Raw genomic sequence first — 23,578 nt, 5'->3', positions numbered from 1 at the left:
GCATCTATGATGGAACAAGTCCAGATCATTGTATTTAAGAGACTGGGATAAGCGAAGTTTTAAGCAGGTTGTCCTTACGTTCTGTTTTCACTCTGTGGGGTCCCAGTGTAGCCATTGCCTGAAATAAAATGCCAAAATAAAAATATTGATCATATTTAGCAAGTCATCTTCTTAAGATGCTTTGTTTGAAATAACAACTTTGTGACAGCTCCTGTGACAAGATACACAGAAGCATACCCAACATTCTCACCAATGCCAAATCAAGGACAAATGACTAAGCATAGAGAAGTGCTTAACATTTCCATAGTTAAGCAGATTGGAGCTTGTTTACTAGAAAAATTTCGTATGAATAATTCTATAACTGACCTTAAGGAATAAATATAGCTCCTACTCTGATCCCCTCAAATATTCTCAAACATCTGACCTTCATCCCTGTTTGTTGTATGTTCTGTATGGGTTGGGGAAGACAATACTCTTTGGATATTGTTTAACAAGGATCCCTTTGTTATGCACTAACCCATATGAACTGTCAAACATAATAATCATTTCTTTCTTTCTGGCCTATTGTTCTATCTTCTTACATGAATGTGCTAGTTCCTGGGTAATTTTTTTTAAGAACACCATGAAAATTATTGCATGGTTTCTTCAGTCATAACAGCAGCAATCCAATGATCACATGTGATGCATCAGGAGTATAAAGGTATGGAACTCAGCAACTAAACAATTTGCAAGTTCTGTGATTGTCCTTTGTGCATTTTTTGTGTTATATTTCTCTCACTGTCCTACAAGAACCCCCAAAGACTTGCCTTTGTGAAAAATGAAACTTGCGAATCTTAGTATAAATTATCTCACACGTAAGTAGAAGCTGCATAACTTTACTCACTATTGGCTTCAACTGATCTATCCAATAATCAATTCTATCCTTCCTACAAAATAAAATGACATGGTTACCTTCCCAATTCCCCTACACAATCTAACACTGCACACCACTGTCCCTAAGCGGGTTACCTCCCTAAGTATAAAGACTTAAAACCCTATGCCACATCTAGGAACCTAAGCTCTTTCCTTTAAAAATATTTAGATAGTGACATTTAACCATACCTTCCTTATTGTTGTCCAGTCTTCAAGTATATCAAGGTCCTGTAGCATATACACTATATAAGGGCGTTAATATGTTAAGAAACTTGCACATTTCCAAGTGGGCTAAAACAAAATTTCTAGCAGACCATTTTGAAGTATGCTTGGTATAACACAACTAAAATTAAAGCAGTGCTAACAATAGGCCCCAAGCACAGCTCATGTTCATTTTTCAAGTATTGTTGGACCAATGATACAAATTTTTATATTACCCTTCAACAGAAATTCTCAGGTAGTTTACATAAAAGGACAATACTATTAAAATTCAAGCAAAATAAACTGTCATAAACTAATTCACAGTTTATAGTATACATATTTACTAATATATATACTATTATGTTTTCATAAACGGTCTTTTAAGTCATTACTGTACCTGAATTAAAAGCATAAGTTTGCAATTCTGTATCTACTTACCTAGAAGTAAGCATCATTGTACTCAAGGGGACTTAGTAGGTATTTATCTCATTGTGCCTTAACAGGACTTTGTGTACACCTAGTAATCTTAACCCAGGCTACATAGCAAAAAGGTATCTTGTAAACAACTGAGTGATAACTTCATCAATCAGATAGGCAGGAGGAACTAGGAATGAAATACAGCCTTTAGAGACTTGTGTGGTTCTACACAGCCATACCACAAACTCCACTTTTCACCCTTCGTTTCTACTGATGTTCACACTTCCTTGCAAAGTGGTTTCAACAGAGCTGCACACAGAATTGCAGCAGCCTATTTCAATGATAGTGAGATTTAATCAGAAGAGTGCAAATGATTACTGATCCATTTTTCTGAGTTCACTGCCTGCCTTAAAAGCTTATTTTTCCTCTTCCTATTAAAATATTCCCCTCCCATTCATGTAAATAGAAGGAAATTTATTTAATTACTTAACAGATTTATATTCTACTCCATACCAATAACATTTTTGAGCAATGTACAAGAAAGTGCAAATCAAAATACGGAGTACTGATTACCAAGTTAATATCTGTAAAATCAAACAATGCAAAACTTTACCTAGCAGAAGGGGGGGTGGCTTGTTTAAATAAAAATGTCCTTGCCTGCCTGACGTAACAGTAAGGAAGTTTCATAGAGAGGGGGTCATTACACTGAAGGCTTTCCTCTAAGTGAACTCCAGGTAAACTGTAGTTCCAAGTAGAACCACCAGAACTGCTTCTTCTGATGACCTCTGTGAATATACAGGGATTGAACAACACCAGCACAAAGGCTGGCACGGTTCTCCACAGCTGTTCTGGGGCTGTACTGAGAGTATGAGAGGGCCTCTTCTGTCCCACCCAGGGAATGCTCCTTATTTCACTATTTTTCTCTTTCACAGGACCTCCAAATAGAAGTACAGGGGATACACAGGTTTCTGAGGGACCTTGGAATGGCTACTTTATCTCCTCTGAAAACAGGCCTTCTCTCTGACATCAGAGGCAGAGATCCAAAAGTGTTAGGGCTCCTTGGAAGCCTACCTAGGAGTGAAACTTCCATGTTTTTAAGAACATCATCAATATGCTAGATAAAAGAGCATGGCTCTATCATAATGAACAGACTTGTTCTTAGTACCTAGAAAAAAAGCTGCTCACAATTCTTCATCAATGTCTTCAAACGAATGACCTGTGTTTCTTTATTGAAGCTTTATGAAGTACCAACAGTCAGTAACATTGTAATTCATTAAACAGATGTACACATGTAGCAGCCATAAAAGGATATCTGATACAACAACAGGTTTCTTCTTATCAGGACTAAATGGATCCTTCCTTTTCTTCCTAGACTGAAGTTCATCATTCCATAACTCTGAGGAAACATGAGAAAGTTGCAGTTAAAAATATTTTTCCAAAGCACCACTGGGACTGACAGACCCATACATTTTATAAATGCACATTTATGATTTATTGTTTGTTTACAGTTATTCACAATATTTCTGTTCTGCCTTCTAAGAACAGAAGCTTCTGAATGCTCTTCAAGAGTAGCCTCAGGTAGAGTCCATTACAGTAGTCTCACTATAATATAATTAAGGCATGGATAGCAGTTGCCAAGTCAGGTGACTGCAAAACTGTTGCAGCTGGCTCATTAGATGTACCAGATATATCCATGTATACGACATCCCTTGAAACTGGAAATACTGAGAGAAAAATTGGGGGTTGTCTTCTAAGTATGACATATGACAAATGACAAAACCAGGAAAACAAACATGGGAGATAAGGCATACAGAGGTCAAATCTTGACAGTTATCTTAAGATTGTTAGTTAAGCCATTGCCATTGCTAGGTTAAAGAGAAGGAAGGTCCTAGTCAATCCAGAGAACATACTGAGGTTTACCACTACTTTCTATAAAAGTGCTGAGATGCCAATACTTTATTTATTTGGACTGTATTCCGTCCATACAGCATCTAGCACAGAAATCAAAACCTCAGGCTGAAGGGCCAATCCTGAAGTCCAATCCAGCCCTCCTGACTTCCCCCAGTGATCATAACATTCCCCCCTTGAACTATCCCTTTCCCCCCAGCTGCCAATCATTTGGTGGTTTGCTGGCTTTTGTGGGGTCCATGTCCACATTCTAAAGGTAGAAATGCTTCTCCTAAAGCTTAGCTATTGACAGTAAGAATTTTAAGCAACAATTTGTATGTATATTTTGATATCTTTGCCACATTCCTATCTGCCTGTGTAAGAGTCATGCTGGATCAGACCAAGGGACCATCTAGTCCAGCATTCTCTTCACATAGTGGCCAACCAGCTAACTGTGTGAAACCCACAACCAGGACCGAAGCAAAGCAGCATCTCCCACTCCTGTTCCCCAGCAACTGGCTTATACAGGTCTTTTGCCTGCAGCCCCACTCACAACTGGAATGCAGTACCCGAGAACCTCTCCAAAACTGAATGTGGCCCTCAAGCTTAAAGAGGGTCAACACCTTAGTTACCTGAGGTAATGTCAATGCTATGTCGGTCTTCTTCAAGACGTCGGATTTTCTCTTCTAGTTCACTTTGAACTGTATCATACAACAAGAGCTTTTCACTCTGAAAGAACAAGTTAACAATGTAGTCAAACATTAGACAACTAAAAGCACCTAGTACATCTTCTACTGCACTGGGCACAAGATCAGCGCAAGCAGCTTCTTACAGAGACTTGATGTGTAAGGTATATTCTTTCAGTGGGTTCAGAGTGCTAGAAGCAACACAAAAAAGCTGGCACCTGATGCTGAGAAAGGTCATGTTTCAGTTGTTTGAATGCAACACTTGCAAACAGAAGTTACCTTTTTGCAGACAATTCAAGTGGGATCATGACATATCATAAGAAGGATGGGTTAAAAGGGGTTTTCTTCTCCCCAGAAGTGTTTGAATATGCAATGTGCAAAGTCTAGCCTTTTTGCCAGTATTAAGAGTTTCCGAACAGCAGACGTGTAAACAAACATGAAGAAGAAAAATGCATTTAGCATATTAGAATTTAAGAGGAGAAACCCTCCAGTTTTCCTTTTAAAATATGTTGTTTTCTAACCACTCTTACTGGACAAGCAGCAGACCCAAATAACACATGGAAAGTTTGCAAACCCTTATGGTGAACAAATAAGAGACGCATGTGGCCAGAATTCAAAGACCTTACTAATAGTATTGTGTGCTCAAGGATCCCTTAAAAACATTCTACTGGTATTTGATAAATGGAAGCCCCTCTTCCATCCCTGCACTGGAAACCACTTTTGAAACTGGGGCATGAAGTGTAGGGCTTCTAATGCAGTCCATAATAGGATGTGGGGAAGTCAAGTATCCAAAAGGAAAAATCAATCCTTCTGCAGGCCTGAAGCAGCTCTTTGAATCCAGGCTGTTTCCAAGTTCACTTGGAAGGCATTTTTAAAGTTCTATTAAAATGTTGATTAGGAAATATCTGAAAATGAATTTGGAATGTAAACACATACCACATCTACATTTATTTCTTAAAACATAATCCATGATGTTCTAGGAAAAGATGGAGAAGGTGGCTATCAATGGCTACTAACCTTGATGGCTGTATACTATGTCCAGTATGTCTATATACCCCAGTTGCTATTGGACATGCCCTGCTTGTGGGTTTCCCATGGTTGGCGATTCAAAGAACAAAAGACTGGACTAAATGGATCCTTGGTCTGAACCAGCACAGGTGGTCTTATGTTCTTATTCATCCCAATCCATCAGGTAGAGGGAGATACAGCACCGGGAAGAGGGCTGGCAAGGTAAGAGGGATGCAGCACAAACAACTAATGGTTGTGCCATGTTCCAGTGCTCCCCTCACCAATGGATCTAATGGGTGCCATGTCAGCCAGCCCGCCCCAAGGTCTACAGATACTGCTTTTCAATGCTAGATTGGTGCAGAATAAAACCTTCCTCATCCATGATTGTGGCATGTATAATCAAGACCTCGGTGGGTGTACAGGCAGGAGTTAGTCTCTCCCAGATGTGGCCACTGGGGTATTTGGTGCAGCATCAGAGTAGACATGAGGGCTAAAGGAGGGGTTGCCATAGTCCATATGAATTCAGTCTCTCTTCAGGTGCACTGTCCATCCATTGACTGGTGTGGAGTGTCTATACCTTGAATCAGGCTAGTAGGACAGACTGGGGATTCTGCTGGTACACATTCCACCCTGTAATCCATCACTCTTGCTATGGGAACTGTTGATCCTGAGGGACTTCCACATTCATGCTGAGGGCACCCTATCCAGGTTGACTCAGGTTGACCATGACAACCAGGGGACTGTTCCAACATGTCATTGGCCCAATGTATGTGGTGGGACATACACTAGACTTGGTCTCCTTGGCTGGATATGAAATTGGTTCTCTGAGTGTGAGGAATTTTGACTTAATTCCTTTGTCCTGTTCAGATCACTGCCTGCTTAGAGTTAGACTTATGGAGGCTTTTCCCTACCACGAAGGTGGGGAACCCATTAAGATGGCTCACCCCCAGAGTTTTTTGTGGCTTACATGGCTGGTACCCGTCAAAGCCCTGGTCATACTGTGGAATGCAGAAGTGACCTGGGCAGTTGATACAATCACTCCTACACGCCCTTTCTGTTATCGAGCTCATACAGCTCTGTCATAAATGCTGGAGCTGAGAGTGATGAAGCAAGAGATGCCTTGAGTGCAGATGAGAATTCCCAGTGAATGCAATAGAAACGTGGGATGTGCCTACAATTAGGCATATTTTGAGGCGGTGAGGGTGGCCAAGAAACAATACCTCACTGCCTCTGTCTGTCTTGGACTCCAGAGTTACAGCAGTTGAGCTGGTGGAACTATCCAGAGCACAGTCTGGTCCAGTTTTATTGGATGAATTTCAGTTGGTTCAGCTCAAGGATGTGAACAAGGTGCTTGGACAGGTTTGTGCAACTACCTCTGTATTGGATTCTTGTCCCTCCTAGCATAAAAAGGCCAGCAAGGAAGGGATAACTGGTTGTGCCAGGGAGGTAATCAATGCTTCTCTGTGAGAGGGAGTGGTCCCATGGTGCCTTACAGAGACAATGGTGGGACCACTTCTCAAGAAACCCTCCCTTGATCCAGAAAATCTTAACAAATACAGGCCAATAGATATTCTGGTTTGGAAGCAGGACAGCTTTGCTGAGCTGGGTGCATAAGGGGAGGATGGAAAGGAAAGGGTAAGGATGAAATATGTGGACACATACAGTATATCACAGAAGTGAGTACACATTTTGTAAATATTTTATTATATCTTTTCATGTGACAACCCTAAAGAAATGACACTTTGCTATAATGTAAAGTAGTGAGTATACAGCTTGTATAACAGTGTAAATTTGCTGTCCCCTCAAAATAACTCAACACACAGCCATTAATGACTAAACCGCTGGTAACAAAAGTGAATACACCCCTAAGTGAAACTGTCCAAATTGGGCATTATTAGCCATTTTCCCTCCCTAGTGTCATGTGACTCGTTAGTGATACAAGGTCTCAGGTGTGAATGGGGAGCAGGTGTGTTAAATTTGGTGTTATCACTCTCAGTCTCTCATACTGGTCATGGAAGTTCAACATGGCACCTCATGGCAAAGAAATCTGAGGATCTGAAAAAAAGAATTGTTGCTCTACATAAAGATGGCCTAGGCTATAAGAAGATTGCCAAGACCCTGAAACTGAGCTGCAGCACGGTGGCCAAGACCATACAGCGGTTTAACAGGACAGGTTCCACACAGAACAGGCCTCGCCATGGTCGACCAAAGAAGTTGAATGTACGTGCTCAGCGTCATATCCAGAGGTTGGCTTTGGGAAATAGATGTATGAGTGCTGCCAGCATTGCTGCAGAGGTTGAAGGGGTGGTGGGTCAGCCTGTCAGTGCTCAGACCATATGCAGCACACTGCACCAAATTGGTCTGCAGGGCTGTTGTCCCAGAAGGTAGCCTCTTCTAAAGATGATGCACAAGAAAGCCCACAAACAGTTTGCTGAAGACAAGCAGACTAAGGACATGGATTAGTGGAACCATGTCCTGTGGTCTGATGAGACCAAGATAAACTTATTTGATTCAGGTGGTGTCAAGCGTGTGCGACGACAACCAGGTGAGGAGTACAAAGACAAGTGTGTCTTGCCTACAGTCAAGCATGGTGGTGGGAGTGTTATGGTCTGGGGCTGCATGAGTGCTGCCGGCACTGGGGAGCTACAGTTCATTGAGGGAACCATGAATGCCGACATGTACTGTGACATACTGAAGCAGAGCATGATCCCCTCCCTTCGGAGACTGGGCTGCAGGGCAGTATTCCAACATGATAACGACCCCAAACACACCTCCAGGATGACCACTGACTTGCTAAAGAAGCTGATGGTAAAGGTGATGGACTGGCCAAGCATGTCTCCAGACCTAAACCCTATCGAGCATCTGTGGGGCATCCTGAAACGGAAGATGGAGGAGCGCAACTCCGTGATGTCATCATAGAGGAGTGGAAGAGGGCTCCAGTGGCAACCTGTGAAGTTCTGATGAACTCCATGCCCAAGAGGGTTAAGGCAGTGCTGGAAAATAATGGTGGCCACACAAAATATTGACACTTTGGGCCCAATTTGGACAGTTTCACTTAGGGGTGTACTCACTTTTGTTGCCAGCGGTTTAGACATTAATGGCTGCGTGTTGAGTTATTTTGAGGGGACAGCAAATTTACACTGTTATACAAGCTGTATACTCACTACTTTACATTGCAGCCAAGTGTCATTTCTTCAGGGTTGTCACATAAAAAGATATAATAAAATATTTACAAAATGTGAAGGGTGTACTCACTTCTGTGATATACTGTAGCTTGTTCTTAATCTGATAGGAGATCACCAATATTACTATGCCTAGCACCTTTAAGCTATACGTTCTATAGAGCAAAAACCCTATGAGCTACATGACAAGGCTTTTGCAGATTGCAAAAAAGGATTTTGGGGACTGCACTCTTGGGGACTGCATGAAGGCCCTTCTTTGATGCAAAACCATGGTTTAACTCTTAGAATTTCCAAAGAGGTGAAACTGTTGCTGGTGAACAATGAAAAGTCTTGTGGCACCTTAAAAACTAACGAATTTATTCTGGCATAAGCTTTTATAGATACTGTACATCTGATGAAATGCATAAAGGGTTATGCCAAAAGTGATCATAAGTTTATGCCAAAATAAGGTGCCTCAACATTCTTTATTGTTAATTATTACACTAAGTAAGCAACACTGTTTTCCACAAAAACATGAATTTCAAAACAGCAAACCTGATTTGAATTAATTCACATGAGCTCCTGAACCAATGCTTCATAATATTTGGAATTATATAATGTCTGGGTTCTTCATTGTCTATTGAGTGGTTAAATGTGAATCTAGTAAGCCACAAATCTCAGATCACAAGAGCTGCTTCTTGAAAATGAAACAACACATAAGGTGTACAGTAAAAACTGTGGGTCAGGTGGCACAACAGAACTGAAACACCCCATAGCAAACTGGCTAAAAGTGGGCTGGATCAAACAACTATCTGGCAGATTCACTGCTATCTACAGGTCAATGGCACCTTCTTAGACTGGGGAGACATAGTAAGTAGAATACCACATGGTTCAGTCCTGAGCCCAGTGCTCTTCAACATTTTTATTAATGATTTAGATGAGAAAGTACAAGGAACACATCATATTTGCAGATGAGACAAATACCTTAGAACAGTGTTTTTCAACCGCTGGTCTGAGAACTGGCAGCAGTCTGCCAGCATTTCCTGCTGGTCCATGAAAAAGCTTCTGTCATTTGTGTGAACGACAGCTGCATCCCGCTTGTTGTAGCCCAGCACCAGACCTAGCTGTGCTCTCCCTGCAGATTCACCATCTTTTCCTCTGCCAAGGAGGGTAGGGAGGGGAGAGGCAGCTCAATAGGAGCCAGCTGGGAGCTGCACCGTGCTGGTCCACTTTCTGGGCAGGGCCCTGAAGATCGAAAACATAGGAAATGCTGTGTTTTCTCTGCCAGTCTGTGCTGGTGTGTATGGGGGTTTGAGCGGGTGAGGTTCATTATATTTCATTATTTAATATTATACTATTGTATTAAGTAACTTTGTTTGATTTTGCATTGCTCTGCCATTTATAATGGATTTGAATTTGTATTTGTTATGAGTATCATATTGCATTTATATTGATTTTGTATTTTGCTATTGTAAATTTTTGATCAAGTATTCTTGAAAAGAACAACAGCAGATTTCACACTAGCCTTATTTGAATTAAATACAGTTCTCTGAAAATTTCAGTTGTATTTACTTACATTTAATTTCAATATTTTATTCTTTTATTAGCATTTTTACTGATCAGTTTTTGGTTATTTTAGAGAATTTTCATTTTTTATATTATATTTAAAAACAAATACACAAAATACTATATTATGTATATAGTTCTTTTTATTTCTGCCTGAGCAGTCCCTGAAATAATTTTCCTATTTTTGCCGGTCCCAGCTGCAGAAAGGTTGAAAACCACTGCCCTAGAAGACAGAAACAAAATTCAAAGTGATCTTGATAGGTTGGAGCACTGGGCTAAACTGGAGCACTGGGCTAAACAGAATAGGGATGAATGCCAGGTTCTACACTGAGGAAAAGGAACCAAATGCACAATTACAAGATGGGGAATACTTGGCTCAATGATACTACAGGGAAGAAGGGAATGGTTGTGGATCACAAGCTGAATGAGTCTATGATGTGATGTGGCTGCAAAAAGGGCAAATAATAGCAGTAACACTTCCAAATTAAGTGAAGTACAAGTTCCCCTCTGCTCAGCACTGGTTAGGTCTCATCTGGAGTAGTGTGCCTGGTTCTGGGCACTACAGTTTAAGAAAGGCACAGACAAGCTGGAAGGGGTTCAGAAAAAAGCAACAAGTATGATCTGGGAACAGGAAACAAAGCCCTATGAAGAGAGTTTGAAAGAGCTGGGCATATTTAGCCTTGAGAAGAGAAGACCGAGGGGAGATAGAGATAGCACTCTTCAAGAACTTGAACAGCTGTCACACAGAAAAAGGCCAGGATCTTTTTTCAGCCAACCCAGTGGAAAAGACAAGGAATAACGGGCTCAGGTTACAGGAACCCAAATTCTAGCTGAACATCAGGAAAAACTTCCTGACTGCTTGAGCAGTACAACCATGGAATCAATTACCTCAGGAGGTTGTCGGCTCTTCCACACCAGAGGAATTTAAAATGCAACTGGACAGCCATCTGAGAAGGATGGTTTGACTTGCAGTCCTGCACTCAGCAAGAGGTTGTATCTGATGGCCCTCTTGGCCCCTTCTAACTCTATTATTCTATGATTCTGTAACAGTCACCCCTCATTTAAGATTTATGCCATCAGCCTTTTAATTAGAAACAGTCAAAGGTTAGCTGAAACCTTCGGGATCATTTTGTGTTTCCACTGTCGCACTCAATACTAAACACTCTGTTTTAAACAAAGGTTGCATAAGACTGATTAAATAGGTTGCCAACAGAACAGACCAATTATGGAAGAATTGATTTTTCTTCTGGGTTTGAATGCACAGTATTCTGTATTCATTATTTCTACAGTTTGACTGTTCATGAGAGTCAGAAGCAAGTTTTAGACAAAAGAATATGGACCAGGTTTGCAAGACATGACAACCCACTGTGGAAAACTTTCTAGGGTAGGTTGGCATGTCATGTAAATTTAAACCACCTGGTGGCTTGTTTGGAGTCAACAAGCTACCCTAACCACCTATGTCTTGTGAGAGTTGTTGAATCTGCAGTGGGTTGTCATGACATTCAAACTGAGGAGAATGATCCCAACACAGGTTGTGGGAACTGGTGAGAAAGCCACTTGGCACAACAGCAAAAATCCCTTCCTGCTCTTGGCAAGCTCACCCATGCTACTACAAGTGACAGCTGCGCCAATGATGCCCAGGTGGTACTTTGGAGTGATCCTCACTGGCTCATTACATGTTTATTTTTAATTGATTTCTCCCCAGTCTTTCACAGATATGCTCTTAGGGCTACCCTAATGTGGAGGCTTATGAGGCCAATGTCCTGGTAAGTGTCTGCTATCAAACTGTAGGAGGTAACAGCCATCTGTCAGGATCTGGGCAACTCCAGGACTCCCTCTGCTTCCCTAGCACCAGAGTAACAACCCTGGTAGTTGCAGCTGCCAGGGTCTTGATGAACATCACGTGGAAGCCCTGGAGAAAGAGCTATATAAGACCTGGCTCTTCCTTCTAGAGGCTGCCTTGACAACACAAGTTTCCTGAGGGTTGTAGCTTGGTCTTGTACCTTGTTGGACCCTCATCTGATCGTGTTCTTGCTGTGCTGTGCCACTTCTGAACCCTGACAGTTATTCAGCCTCATGGTACATACTTGTTGTTCTAATGCATGGGTCCTCAAACTACGGCCCACGGGATGGATCCGGCCCACCATGCCCATTTATCTGGCCTGCACTGATGCCCATGTGCTGGGGAGGGGGTGGTTTGCTCACTCGGAGATGGTTTTGACTCATTGGGAGATCTCTGAGCAAGCAAGCAAGCCACCACCGCACACACCTGATGCCGCCTTGTGCATGCCTGATGCCACCTCACTGGCCCGCGTGCCCAGGCGCCCCCACCTCACCGGCCCGCACCGGTCGCTGCTGCCTTTCAACTGGCCCCATATTGAAAAAGTTTGAGGACCCCTGTTCTAATGTCATGCTGGTTCTTGATCTCTTGCCTGTTGTGACTATGCCTTTTCTTGTTCCACAATGTACTTCTGGTTCCTGACCTGGGCCTGCTCTATGACCATGACTTGGACTTGGCTATTGGACTTGGACTTTGTATCTCTTTGGGTCTTGTTGCATCTGTCTGTTTTCTTACCACCCATGCTCAGGATCCTGACACCATCCTTACTGACAAAGCAAGGGCCTGTATTGGATAATTAGTGTACACTTGACAGCTGTTAACAAGTGAACTGTCAAGCTAAATAGGCGAAGTGGTGAAGGATTTTCCCCCCGGAAGGTGTGTGGGGTGATCTTCTCCTTTAATTTTTAAGTACTGTTGTTATTGTTATTTATTTCATTTCTATACTGCCCCATAGCCAAAGCTCTCTGGGTGGTTCTTAGTCTCTTCCACATTTTTGCAAGCCTCTACACACTCCAGGAAGGAGGGATCTACATCCCACCTCCTTTTCATAAGCACGTTGACACCTGTCAAAATAAAGGTAAGTTCTTTTAATATCTCCAACAAATTTTGTACAACAGGGAAATATCCCTGTCTAAAAACTAAAGCATATTTCACCATCTTCAAAGTGCTCAAATTTGCCAGAAAAGTTCCTAAAGAGCACTTTGTTTTGGCAGCTGTCAAAAGGAAGGGCCTGTGAAAAGGGAGTAGAAGTCACATTTCCCCTTTCCATAGTGCCTAGAGGTTTGGGGGAAATGTAGACAAAGCAGCAGGCAATGAGAACTGGCAGGAAAATGCTAAAAATAAAAAATTGAGGATCATACTGCTAAGAGGGAAATATACTTGTCTCCTAGCTGTCCACTGATGGTTTTTCAGTTTAAAAGCAATCAGCTGTGCACTAACTAACCTTTGTGCAGCCTCACTTTATTGATGTTCATGGATGATACCAAGTGCATTTTGATATCTTACTAGGATGTTGGCCAAGCTAAGAATCCACATTTCAGGCTGATGTGTGTATGTTCCTGCAAAAGACCATTTTAAAAAACGATCTCAATATTGTACAGTACTACTGTCCTCTAAATAATAATAAAAGACTAACAAGCCAGTGACAGTTGCTCCAAGGGAGTATTTAGGTATTGAATGTGATGTTGTCACTGGCAGTGGCATGAAGCTCCAGAATTTTTTAAAAAGTGAATGAATATGAAATTGCAAAGGGATGGTGAGACTAGACAGGTTCTGCTGCACAGAACCCTGATATACAGGGAGGAGCATGTCAAGGGAAAGGAGAGGGAGAAATCCACAGTAAGTCCAATAGCTGGTTTTCATGTAGCTTAATCACAGGGTGGGTTGTCATATCATTTGAACTCACCCGCTGTCTCCAGCTAAAAAACAAAAGCAAAATAGTACCTCACAGTGCTGGCGGGAAGCTTGAATTTCACATTCGTATTTGTTTTTCACAGACTCTAAACAGAGCTCTCTGTAGATACCTACAAACAAACATTTCTGTTTATACCTTGTTTGCCACGTACCATGTAAACCTATCAGAGCATTCCTCACCCATAACTCCTATACAACCTTGGGCCATGTGACCTCAAGGAATGTCTCTCCCATACCAACCTACCTAGCCACTATGAACTTCAGGGAAGGCCCTGTTGTCCATGCTGTGAACTAGTTTTCCCTTTTCCTATGGCACGGCAATGGAAATAGGCTTTCTCTGTAATAGTCCTGAGCCTGTGAAATGATCCTCTCTCTGAGATACTTCAGGCTGCAAAAAATGGATTTACTTCATGATGTATAAATGTTTATTCTGTTTGTTTCCTCATTCTTCTGTAAACTGCCATAGAATCTCTTTCAAATGACAAACAGTTATAAACTTATAAATAAGTTATTGCATATTAAACTGCAGAGAGCTTCAGCTGTGGGGTAGTATTTAAACAAAATAAAATGATGATATGACTTTCTGAAGAATCCAAAAAGGCAACCATTTGGCTTAGAAAAAAATCTGTTTCCTGTCCTCATCCATACATGGGCTAAAAAAATTCCATGTCTACCGAAATATCATCACTTGCTTCAAAAAGCTCTCTATTTCCTTAACAAGTGTTTTGAAACCTATAGATCCTACAGTATATAAAAACTGTAATTTAAAAAAACCAAAAGTGGAAGGGTTCAACACTTAAGTGGGCACAAAGGAAGGCAACAGACACCAGACTTGAAAGAATATATACGCTTCAGGTGTCTGTGAAATGACCTCCATATGCACAGGAAAACTTCAGCCCCACTCTTTCAAAAGCAGCTCCTTAATCTAACAAGGCAATTCCACCCAGCACCCCAAAACTGAAACTCAGGGAAGCTGCAGAAGCATACTACAATACAGCACAAGAAACTAAATGCGCTGCACAAGCCAGTTCAGATTCTGAGTTGTGACCTAGACCATAGTCTTAGCTCAGTATGCATTCAGGGATATTTATAGTCAGTTTATCTCCCAGAAATGGTTTTTAAAACTCTGGGTGTGGAAAACACTACAGATGTTTGATGCATGAATTGATGGATGAAAAACTCAAAAACAACCACAGGCTGCTGCTGCTGTTGCTGTTAGTCGCGAAGTCGTGTCCAACCCATCGCAACCCCATTGACAACATTCCTTCAGGCCTTCCTGTCCTCCACCATCCCCTGGGGTCCGCTTAAGCTCACACCAACTGCTTCAGTGATTCCATCTAGCCACCTCATTCTCTGCTGTCCCCTTCTTCTTTTGCCATCTATTGTTCCCAGCATTACACTCTTCTCCAGAAAGTCCTTCCTTCTCATTAGGGGGCCAAAGTATTTGAGTTTCATCTTCAGTATCTGGCCTTCTAAAGAGCAGTCAGGGTTGATCTCCTCTAGGACTGACCGGTTTGATTGCCTTGCAGTCTAAGGGACTCGCAGGAGTCTTCTCCAGCACCACAGTTCAAAGGTCTCAATACTTCAATGCTCAGCCTTCCTTATGATCCAACCTTCACAACCATACTTCTGGTAGTTCTCGGTCCACATGCTACGGAAGCCTAGCTTGTAAGATTTTGAGCATAACTTTGCTAGCATGTGAAATGAGTCCGGTAGTTTGAACATTCTTTGGCATTGCCCTTCTTTGGGATCAGAATGTAAACTGACCTTTTCCAATCCTGTGGCAACTGTTGAGTTTTCCAAGTTTGCTGGCATATTGAGTGTAGCACTTTTACTGCATTGTCTTTTAAAATTTTGAATAGCTCAGCTGGAATACTGTCACCTCCACTAGCTTTGTTGTTGCTCAGACTTCCTAAGGCCCATTTGACTTCACATTCCAGGATGTCTGGCTCAAGGTCAGGGACCACCCCATTGTGGTTATCAGGGACGTTAAGCTCTTTCTTGTATAGTTCTTCTGTGTAATCTTGCCACCTCTTCTTAATCTCTTTTGCCTCTGTTAGGTCCCTGCCATTTTGGTCCTTTATCATGCCCATCTTTGGATGAAATGTTCCCTTCATATCTCCAATTTTCTTGAAGAGATCTCTGGTCCTCCCTATTCTATTGTTTTCTTCTATTTCTTTGCACTGTTCATTTAAGAAGGCATTCTTATCTCTTCTAGCTATTCTCTGGAATTCTACATTCAATTGGGTGTATGTTGTGAGCCGCCCTGAGGCTTCGGCGAATGGGGTGGCATAGAAATGTTTTAATAATTAAAATAATAAATAAATAAATAAATAAAATCTTTCTCTTTCTCCCTTGCCTTTCGCTTTCCTTCTTTCCTCAGCTATTTGTAAAGCTTCCTCAGAGAGCCATTTTGCTTTCTTGCGTTTCTTTTTCTTTTAGTTTTAGTTGCTATCTCTTGTACAATGTTGCAAACCTCTATCCATAGTTCTTCAGTCACTCCATCAGATCTAATTTCTTAAATCTATTTGTCACCTCTGCTGTATATTCATCAGGGATATGATTTAGGTCATACCTGAGTGGCCTACTGCTTTTCCCTACTTTCTTCAATTTAAGCCTAAATTTTGCAACAAGAAGCTCATGATCTGAGCCGTAGTCAGCTCCTGGTCTAGATTTTACTGACTGTATAGAGCTTCTCCATCTTTGGCTGCAGAGCACATAGTCAATCTGATTTCTGTGTAGACCGTCCGGTGATGTCCATGTGTAGAGTCATCTCTTGAGTTGTTGGAAAAGAGTGTTTGCTATGACCATCGTATTCTCTTGACAAAATTCTACCAGCCTGTGCCCTCCTTCATTTTGTACTCCAAGGCCAAACTTGCCTGTTATTCCGGTTATCTTTTGGCTTCCTACTTTAGCATTCCAATCCCCCATGATGTTAAGGACCACTGGTTGGGGCATAGACTTGGACTATTGTGATGTTGAATGGTTTTCCTTGGATTCGAACTGAGATCATTCTATCATTTTGGAGGTTGTATCCCAGTACTGCTTTTCCTTCTCTTTTATTGACTATGAAAGCTACTCCATTTCTTCTGAGAGATTCTTGCCCACAGTAGTATACCTGATGGTCATCTGAATTAAATTCACCCATTCCTGTCCATTTTAGTTCACTGATTCCTAAGATGTCGATGTTCAGTCTTGTCATCTCTTGTTTGACCACGTCCAGCTTGCCTTGATTCATGGATCTTACATTCCAGGTTCCTATGGTGTATACAGCCTTACAGCATCGGACTCTCCTTTCACCACCAGATACATCCACAACTGAGTGTCCTTTCAGCTTTGACCCAGTCGCTTCATTCTTTCTGGCGCTACTAGTACTAGCACTCTGCTCTTCCCCAGTAGCATATTGGACACCTTCTGACCTGAGGGGCTCATCTTCCAGCATCATATCATTTTACCTGTTGGTACTGTCCATGGGGTTCTCATGGCAAAGATACTGGAGTGGGTTGCCATTTCCTTCTCCAGTGGAGAAGGTATGAACACGCTAATGCACATGCATCATCTCAATATGGGGGGTGGCAATGTGGATTTTAAAAGCTACCTTCTGCCAGCCTTAACCAAGAATCAGTGGATAATACTAAACATAAAGGGTAGTATCCAATGTTAGTCCTGTAAAGATTATAGCCATTCAAATGAATGAGACCTCAGTTACTAAAGACTAATGTCAGAGGAAGTAGGGCAGATAATAGTTATGAAAGATGAAATTCTCAAACTGATTGATAAACTGAAAGTCAGTAGATCATCCATCTCAGGAAGTATCCATTTTACAGTTCCTAAAGAGCTCAAATTTGACATTGCTGACCTTCTTACTAAAATATTTAATATATTCTTAAAATCAGCCTCTGTACCAGAGGACTTGAGAATGGCCAATGTAACCCCAATTTTTAAAAAGGGATCTAGAGGGGATCTGGGGAAATAGATGTTGACTAGCTTCATATCCCTTCTGGGTAAATTGGATGAAAATGTTGTTAAATATAGAAACAGTACGCACACAGAAGCACAAGCCCTGCTGACAAAGAATTAAAATGGCTTTCACAAAGGTAAGTCTTGTCTCACTAACCTACGAGAGTTCTTTGAGCATGACAATAAGCATGTGGACAGGAGCAATCTGATAAACAATGTTTACTTGGACTTCCAAAAGGCTTTTGACACAAGTCCTTCACAAAAAGCTCCTGAACAAATTTAGCAGTTGGGAATAAAAGGGGATGATCCTCTTATGGATCAGTAACTGGTTAAAGAACAGAAAGCAAAGAATAGGAACAAAAGGTAATTTCTCCTAGTATGGGGATGTAGCCAGTGGAGTCCCATAGGTTCTGTATTTGGACCAAAGGTTTTCAACCTATTCATAAATGATTGGGAATTAGGAATGAACAGTAAAGTGGCTAAGTTTGTTGATCAGACCAAATTATTTAGAGTCATTATTACCAAAAGGGATTACTGAGAAGGTCCACATGGATATCTCCAAATTGGGAGAATGGGCATCAAAATGGCAAATGCTGTTCAAGGTAAGCAAATTTAATGCATATTTGGGCAAAACATCTCAGCTTCAAGTATATGCCGAAGGGCTCTTATCTAGCAGTGACTGATCAAGAAAGTGATCTTGGAGATGTGTTAGTTTAATGAAAATGTCAGCCCATTATGCAACTGCTGTGAAAAAGTCAAGCTCCATGTTAGGCATAATTAGTCAAGGAACTGAATAAGACTGCCAAAATCGTATTCTCCTTATACAAATCTTAGATGGAACTGTACTTAGACTATTGTATGCACTTCTGGTTGCTGCAGCTGAAAAAGCACATTACTGAGTTGGAAGAAAGTACGAAAAAGAGCAACTAAAATAATGAAGGGGTTGGAACTCCTCTCTGAAGAACAGTTACAGCATATGACTAGCATTGGATACTACCTAAGGAAACTTATAGCAATATTAGATAAATATTTATTCTGAAAAAATTTACAAATTCAATAGAGAAAACAGGAACAACAAATCTATTTAACTTAAGGACTGGTTTGGGAATTAACATTTACAGGGTAATCCACTACTGTCCCAGGAATGAGCACTGGGTCCACATGCTCCCCAACTTCAGTCCTGGGCTCTTCAATCAGTTTCCCATCAGAATTGAAACAGGAAATTGTAGTTTGATGTTGGTTATCTAGTTAGGATGTTAGACTGTGGTTCAGGGTGGAGTCCTGTGCATGTTTAGACAGAAACAAGTCCTATGACTGGCAAATGCTGAGAGTTATAGGACTCGTTTCTGCCTAAATATGCACAGGAACCTTTAATGATTATTTAAGATCACTGTCAATAAACTAACATTAAACTACAGTTTGTAGTTTTCCAAGTAGCAGGAGACTGTGATTTAAAGAGATCAGGACTGAAGCACCAAAGCTGTTGTGAAAAGGAAGGGAAAAGTGTAGGCCTGTCATTCATTCAAAGCTTAATAGTTTGGCTTATTATTAAATTATATTATTTAGCTTATTATTATTATATTCTGAATCAGCCCTTTGAGTCATATAAGCACCTGAAACAATCACTCTCAAACACACATATGTATTTGGGTCACAGAACAAGGCTGTGTTCTGACAAACCTCTTATCCTTCCACTATCCATGTATAGGGCCAAAATCCTTACTAAAAGATACAAAATTAAACATCTGAGATTTAAACATGAACTGATTCAAACATTAGCTTTAACATTTTACTTCTACCCAGGCTGAAGAATGTATGTAATTGAACCATGAGCCACCACTTGATGCTCTTACCTGCCACTTTTGTTCGGATTTGCATGTTTTCTTGCAGAGCTGCCAGTGGCTCCAAGTACTCTGGTGCTTTTCCTGCAATGACCTCCTGTAGCTTTGCATCCACTTGGCTTAATCTTTCCTTGTAAAGTCTTAATATAATTTAAATGGAGAGCATTATATTAAGGATATGCAGAGAACAAGGTATATTAACATTTCTAAGAATCCCTTTCCCCAGCTGCCATTGGCAATAAACCAACAAACCACTAAGCTCATCAACTCAGCAGAAATTAATGAAACTTAAAAACAAACTTTACAATAAATTCTGACCAAAATGTTAAATACACTTTATTTGGATCAAGACCTTGCATTCCATGAACAAAAGAGCTGTCTCTGTCCAAAGAAAGCATTTGATCCAGCAGAGGAATCCTGCTGGCAGAAGGGGTGGGGAGGTGAGTTTTGCCAATTTTCCCCTTTGCTGCAACTGCTTACACCTTCCAAAAATCTACTCCAGATGGTCTGAGGACAACACATGCCTGCAAGGAACAGCAGGGAAGGCCTTGGCATCGTGTGGTGTGTGAAGGACTACTCTCCAAATTGACAGAAAAATCAGTTAAAAAACAAAAGGCAACCAAATCCACAATTACTACTCAACTGGCCAACAAAAACAAAGGAAAGGATAAAACAACACACAGCAGCAGATAAAACAAACCAATTATCAGGTAAACAAGTACCAAGAATAGATCTAAAGCAGTTGCTGCTGTACAACACAATGTATGTTTTAATAAGCATGTTAACCTGGTTGTCAAATATTTACATTCCAGCAAACAAAGAAACTTTGTAACTCTATACTAGAAAGTAAGACCATCTATTCTGATATGGTGTATATGGTCTTATTAGATAAGCCATTAGACAAGCAGCTATATATGTCCATCCCAAGAAGATGCAAACTAAGAGAGGGAGTCTGTTCTTTACAAGAATGTGAACTAAAACTTGGGCTGCATTCAAACATAATGCTAAACAATGTTGCATGGTTACCATGCAGAATGGCTTCTTACCTTGTTGATGGGTTTAGATAATCATATAAGGTTGTGTTCACACATAATACTACTGATGTGGTGTAGTGCAGAAAGCCAATGTGATACAGAGACTAAGAGTGTGGATCTGGAACTCAAGCAATCTTGGTTCTAGGTCCTGCTTAGCCATGGGGCTAACTGGGTGATTTTGGGCCAGTCACAGACTCTGCGACTCAGTCCAGCCTGCCTCATAGGGTTGTTGTGGGGATAACACTAAGGAGGAGAATGATGTAAGCTGCTCTGAGTTCTTTAAAAAGAAAAAAGGTGATACATAAATCTAATAAAGCATATATAATACTAAGCCCATAGCCTAGTATCCTACTTTTTGTCCTGGCTTCATGAGTGCTTTCTTCCTCCCCCATCTTTCCTCCTAATAGTAGCACATATTCTATCAGCCCTACAGCTGGAAATCAATCCCAGCATGCACTGCTCCTGCCTGCATTGCCAACTTCTCCCTCATCAGGCCTCTCACTCCCTTGGGCCTGGCTTCAGTCAGCTGCCTTTTCATGTTTTTGTTTTCTGGTCCTCAGTGGAACTGCTTACTCTCTAGAGTAGCATTAATGCTCTAGAGTAGAACTGATGCCTTGCTCTGTGCCGGTGTACAAGCACCCCACCCCCTCCCCTCCCTCCCTTGCTGCACATGTGTCCACACTCCCCCATTTGCAGGATTTGCAGATAATGCTAGGGGTTGCCTCTCCCCTGCAGGTGGGCACATGGAGGCATCAGCACAGGTACATGTGGCCAGGACAGAGGGTTCATGTCCTGCCAGGCAGACTTTCCTAAGGCAGTGCTTACAGGCATCGGCCTGGGAGAGTTTTCTAGCTGGCTGTTTGAGCACTCTTTGTTGCACAGCATGGCGGGGAGGGGTTGCCAGCCCCAAGTTCCAGCTGTTAGGGATAAAAAAGGAGGGGAGGCACAGATGGGAGGGAGAACAGGAAACATGGATATCTTGGGATGTTCACCCTGTTGACGTCTCACATACTGTGTGCTCCTTGTGTGCAGCTTTCCCCAGAGGCCAGAGCTTCTGTGTTTAAAGCAAAGGCCACTGCTCCAATACAGTGTGGCAACTAGGCAGGAGTGTCAGGAATGGTTGTTCCCATGATTGCTGCTGCTGGAGGCAGATTAGCATGGACCAGCTGCCAAACTTTCAAAGCTGTAGGTGGACATCCAAATGCAGCACATGGAAAAAAAGTGGAGTACAGAGTGGCTAATCAGGGTGCTGCTGGCTGCAAGCCAGCAGTCATAGGCAGACCTGAACAGCAAAAAGCACAAGCAGAAGTGTCTGCTGCAGCTGCTCTTTGCACAGAATTCATGCAAGAGACATAAAAATTACATAGAAGCATGGCTTCTGGGTTCAGATGTGAAAACAAGCCATGGTGAAGCATGGAAATCTTAGAAAAGGCCATTGTTCCCCTGAATGGTTCGACAGAGACCCCCCCTTCACTATGGTTGCTAGATTCAGACATAACGACAAGCCATACTGCTGCTGTTTCCACCATGGCCTGTCTTTATGTCTGAACTCAACCGTAGTTATCACACTAAGGGTGGCATTTATCACATCAGCCCGAGGCTGAAATTCAGTGCCAGGGTGCACCGCTCCTTTTGCCTGCCTTTCCCTCATTGGTCCACACACTCCCCTGGGTGTGTCCTCAGTCAGTTGCTCCTGGTTTTGTCTTGGTTTGGTGTTTTTTTTTTTTTTTTGGCTTGGCTGAGGCAACTACTTGCTTACTAGAGGAAAATCTTGCTTTAGAGCAGCTCCTCCCTGTGCTCTATGCCAATGTATATGCAAACCTACCCACACCCCTATCTCCTCCCTCACTTCAGATAGAAACATAGAAACAGAGCGAGTCAGAAGGGGCCTCCTGGGCCATCTAGTCTGACCTCCGGCACCATGCTTCCCTGTGCACAGAAGCAAGACGTCCATGCTTCCCTGTGCATAGCCACACAGAAAACTGTGCCATCAATCTAGCAGTCTCCTCTGCTACCCTACAGCTGTGACCACATACTATTCCCACAGCACGCCACCCCAAGCTAGCCACTGGATGCAAGTGCCCTACTTCTGCCATTGACTACACTGGGTTCTGCCCACTTCCTAACTACATAGACATATGCATACACATTTATGTGCATAGCTAGCTTGCAGCAAGGCGGGGGGGGGGCTCTAAGTGCCACTTGCAGGGGTTCAGCAGGGAAGCATCTGTGCCATGGTCCCAGTCACAACCCCTACATCTCTCTGTGGGGCAGGCAGGAAGTCCAGATGGGCACTGTACTGTGGGTACTGCTGAGAAGCAGGCTGGCATCCATGCTGAGATGGAGGCTCTGCTGATAGAATCTCCATGAGTCTCCCAGATCTACTGGGAAATGATCTCCTGGATCTCATACTTGGTAGCTGTGGGTGTTGATTAGCTCAAAGAGCGGGGGGGCAGGGGTAGGCAAAAGTGGGGCTTGTTGACATCACAAGACATGCCAGAGACAGGATGGGATTAGAGGGAAGGGCAAGAAGCAGAGTAGGAGACATGGACTTTGGGGGGCTAGGACCCAGTTGTAGATGTCCCACATGTAGTTCATGTGTTCTTCTCATGAATGGGTAAGTTTGCAAAGAGTGATGATTCTGTCAAAAAAGCAATGGCAGAACAGTTTGTGAGCAGTGTTTGTGTGAATTAGTAACCAGACTGGAGTGCCAAACATGGCTGTCTCCAAGGTCACTTCTGGAAGTGGTGCAGCATGCTTCTCCACTGCCAGAGACTTAAATCTGGAGGTGAGCATCTGGAAGGCAATGAAAAGCTGGGGAGGGAGGAAGTGCAGAGCAGCCAAAAGAAGCATGGCTGGAACTGAAGTATCAGTTGCTAGGCAGATCTGGAAGGCTCTTTCCACTGGCCTCTATGGTAGCCTCATGGAAACAATGCCTCTGGATTCACAGGCTCAAACAAGGCATGGTGAAGCATGGAAACCTTACAATAGACCATTGTTTGAAAAACAAATGTAACATGCAGAAAGTCTGGGAGGGTTCAGACAACTCAACAGACCATTTCCAACATAGTTTAGCATTATGTCTGAACCCAATCATATGTGCCAGTACTTTTTTTTCCCAGCCATTTTCTTACTGCCCAATTTGCTTCTA

General features: G+C 42.2%; 1 protein-coding gene across 1 annotated transcript in view; it reads right to left on the bottom strand.

Annotated features, from left to right (window-relative positions):
• Nucleotides 1-23,578, bottom strand: part of BRMS1L (BRMS1 like transcriptional repressor) — a 43,390-nt gene that overhangs the window by 5,126 nt on the left and 14,686 nt on the right. The window contains exons 3-8 of the mRNA XM_044436939.1: nt 19,406-19,533; nt 13,623-13,702; nt 4,050-4,146; nt 2,843-2,926; nt 1,102-1,166; nt 79-118 (exon numbers count right to left, since the gene is read on the bottom strand). Of these exons, the coding sequence (XP_044292874.1) occupies nt 79-118; nt 1,102-1,166; nt 2,843-2,926; nt 4,050-4,146; nt 13,623-13,702; nt 19,406-19,533 (494 nt within the window). The remainder of the gene's footprint in view (nt 1-78; nt 119-1,101; nt 1,167-2,842; nt 2,927-4,049; nt 4,147-13,622; nt 13,703-19,405; nt 19,534-23,578) is intronic.

Source organism: Varanus komodoensis, unplaced genomic scaffold (genome assembly GCF_004798865.1).
Source record: "Varanus komodoensis strain SLA01 unplaced genomic scaffold, ASM479886v1 scaffold3, whole genome shotgun sequence".
Taxonomy (NCBI): Eukaryota; Metazoa; Chordata; class Lepidosauria; order Squamata; family Varanidae; genus Varanus; species Varanus komodoensis.
This window is presented reverse-complemented; position numbering and strand designations above follow the sequence as displayed.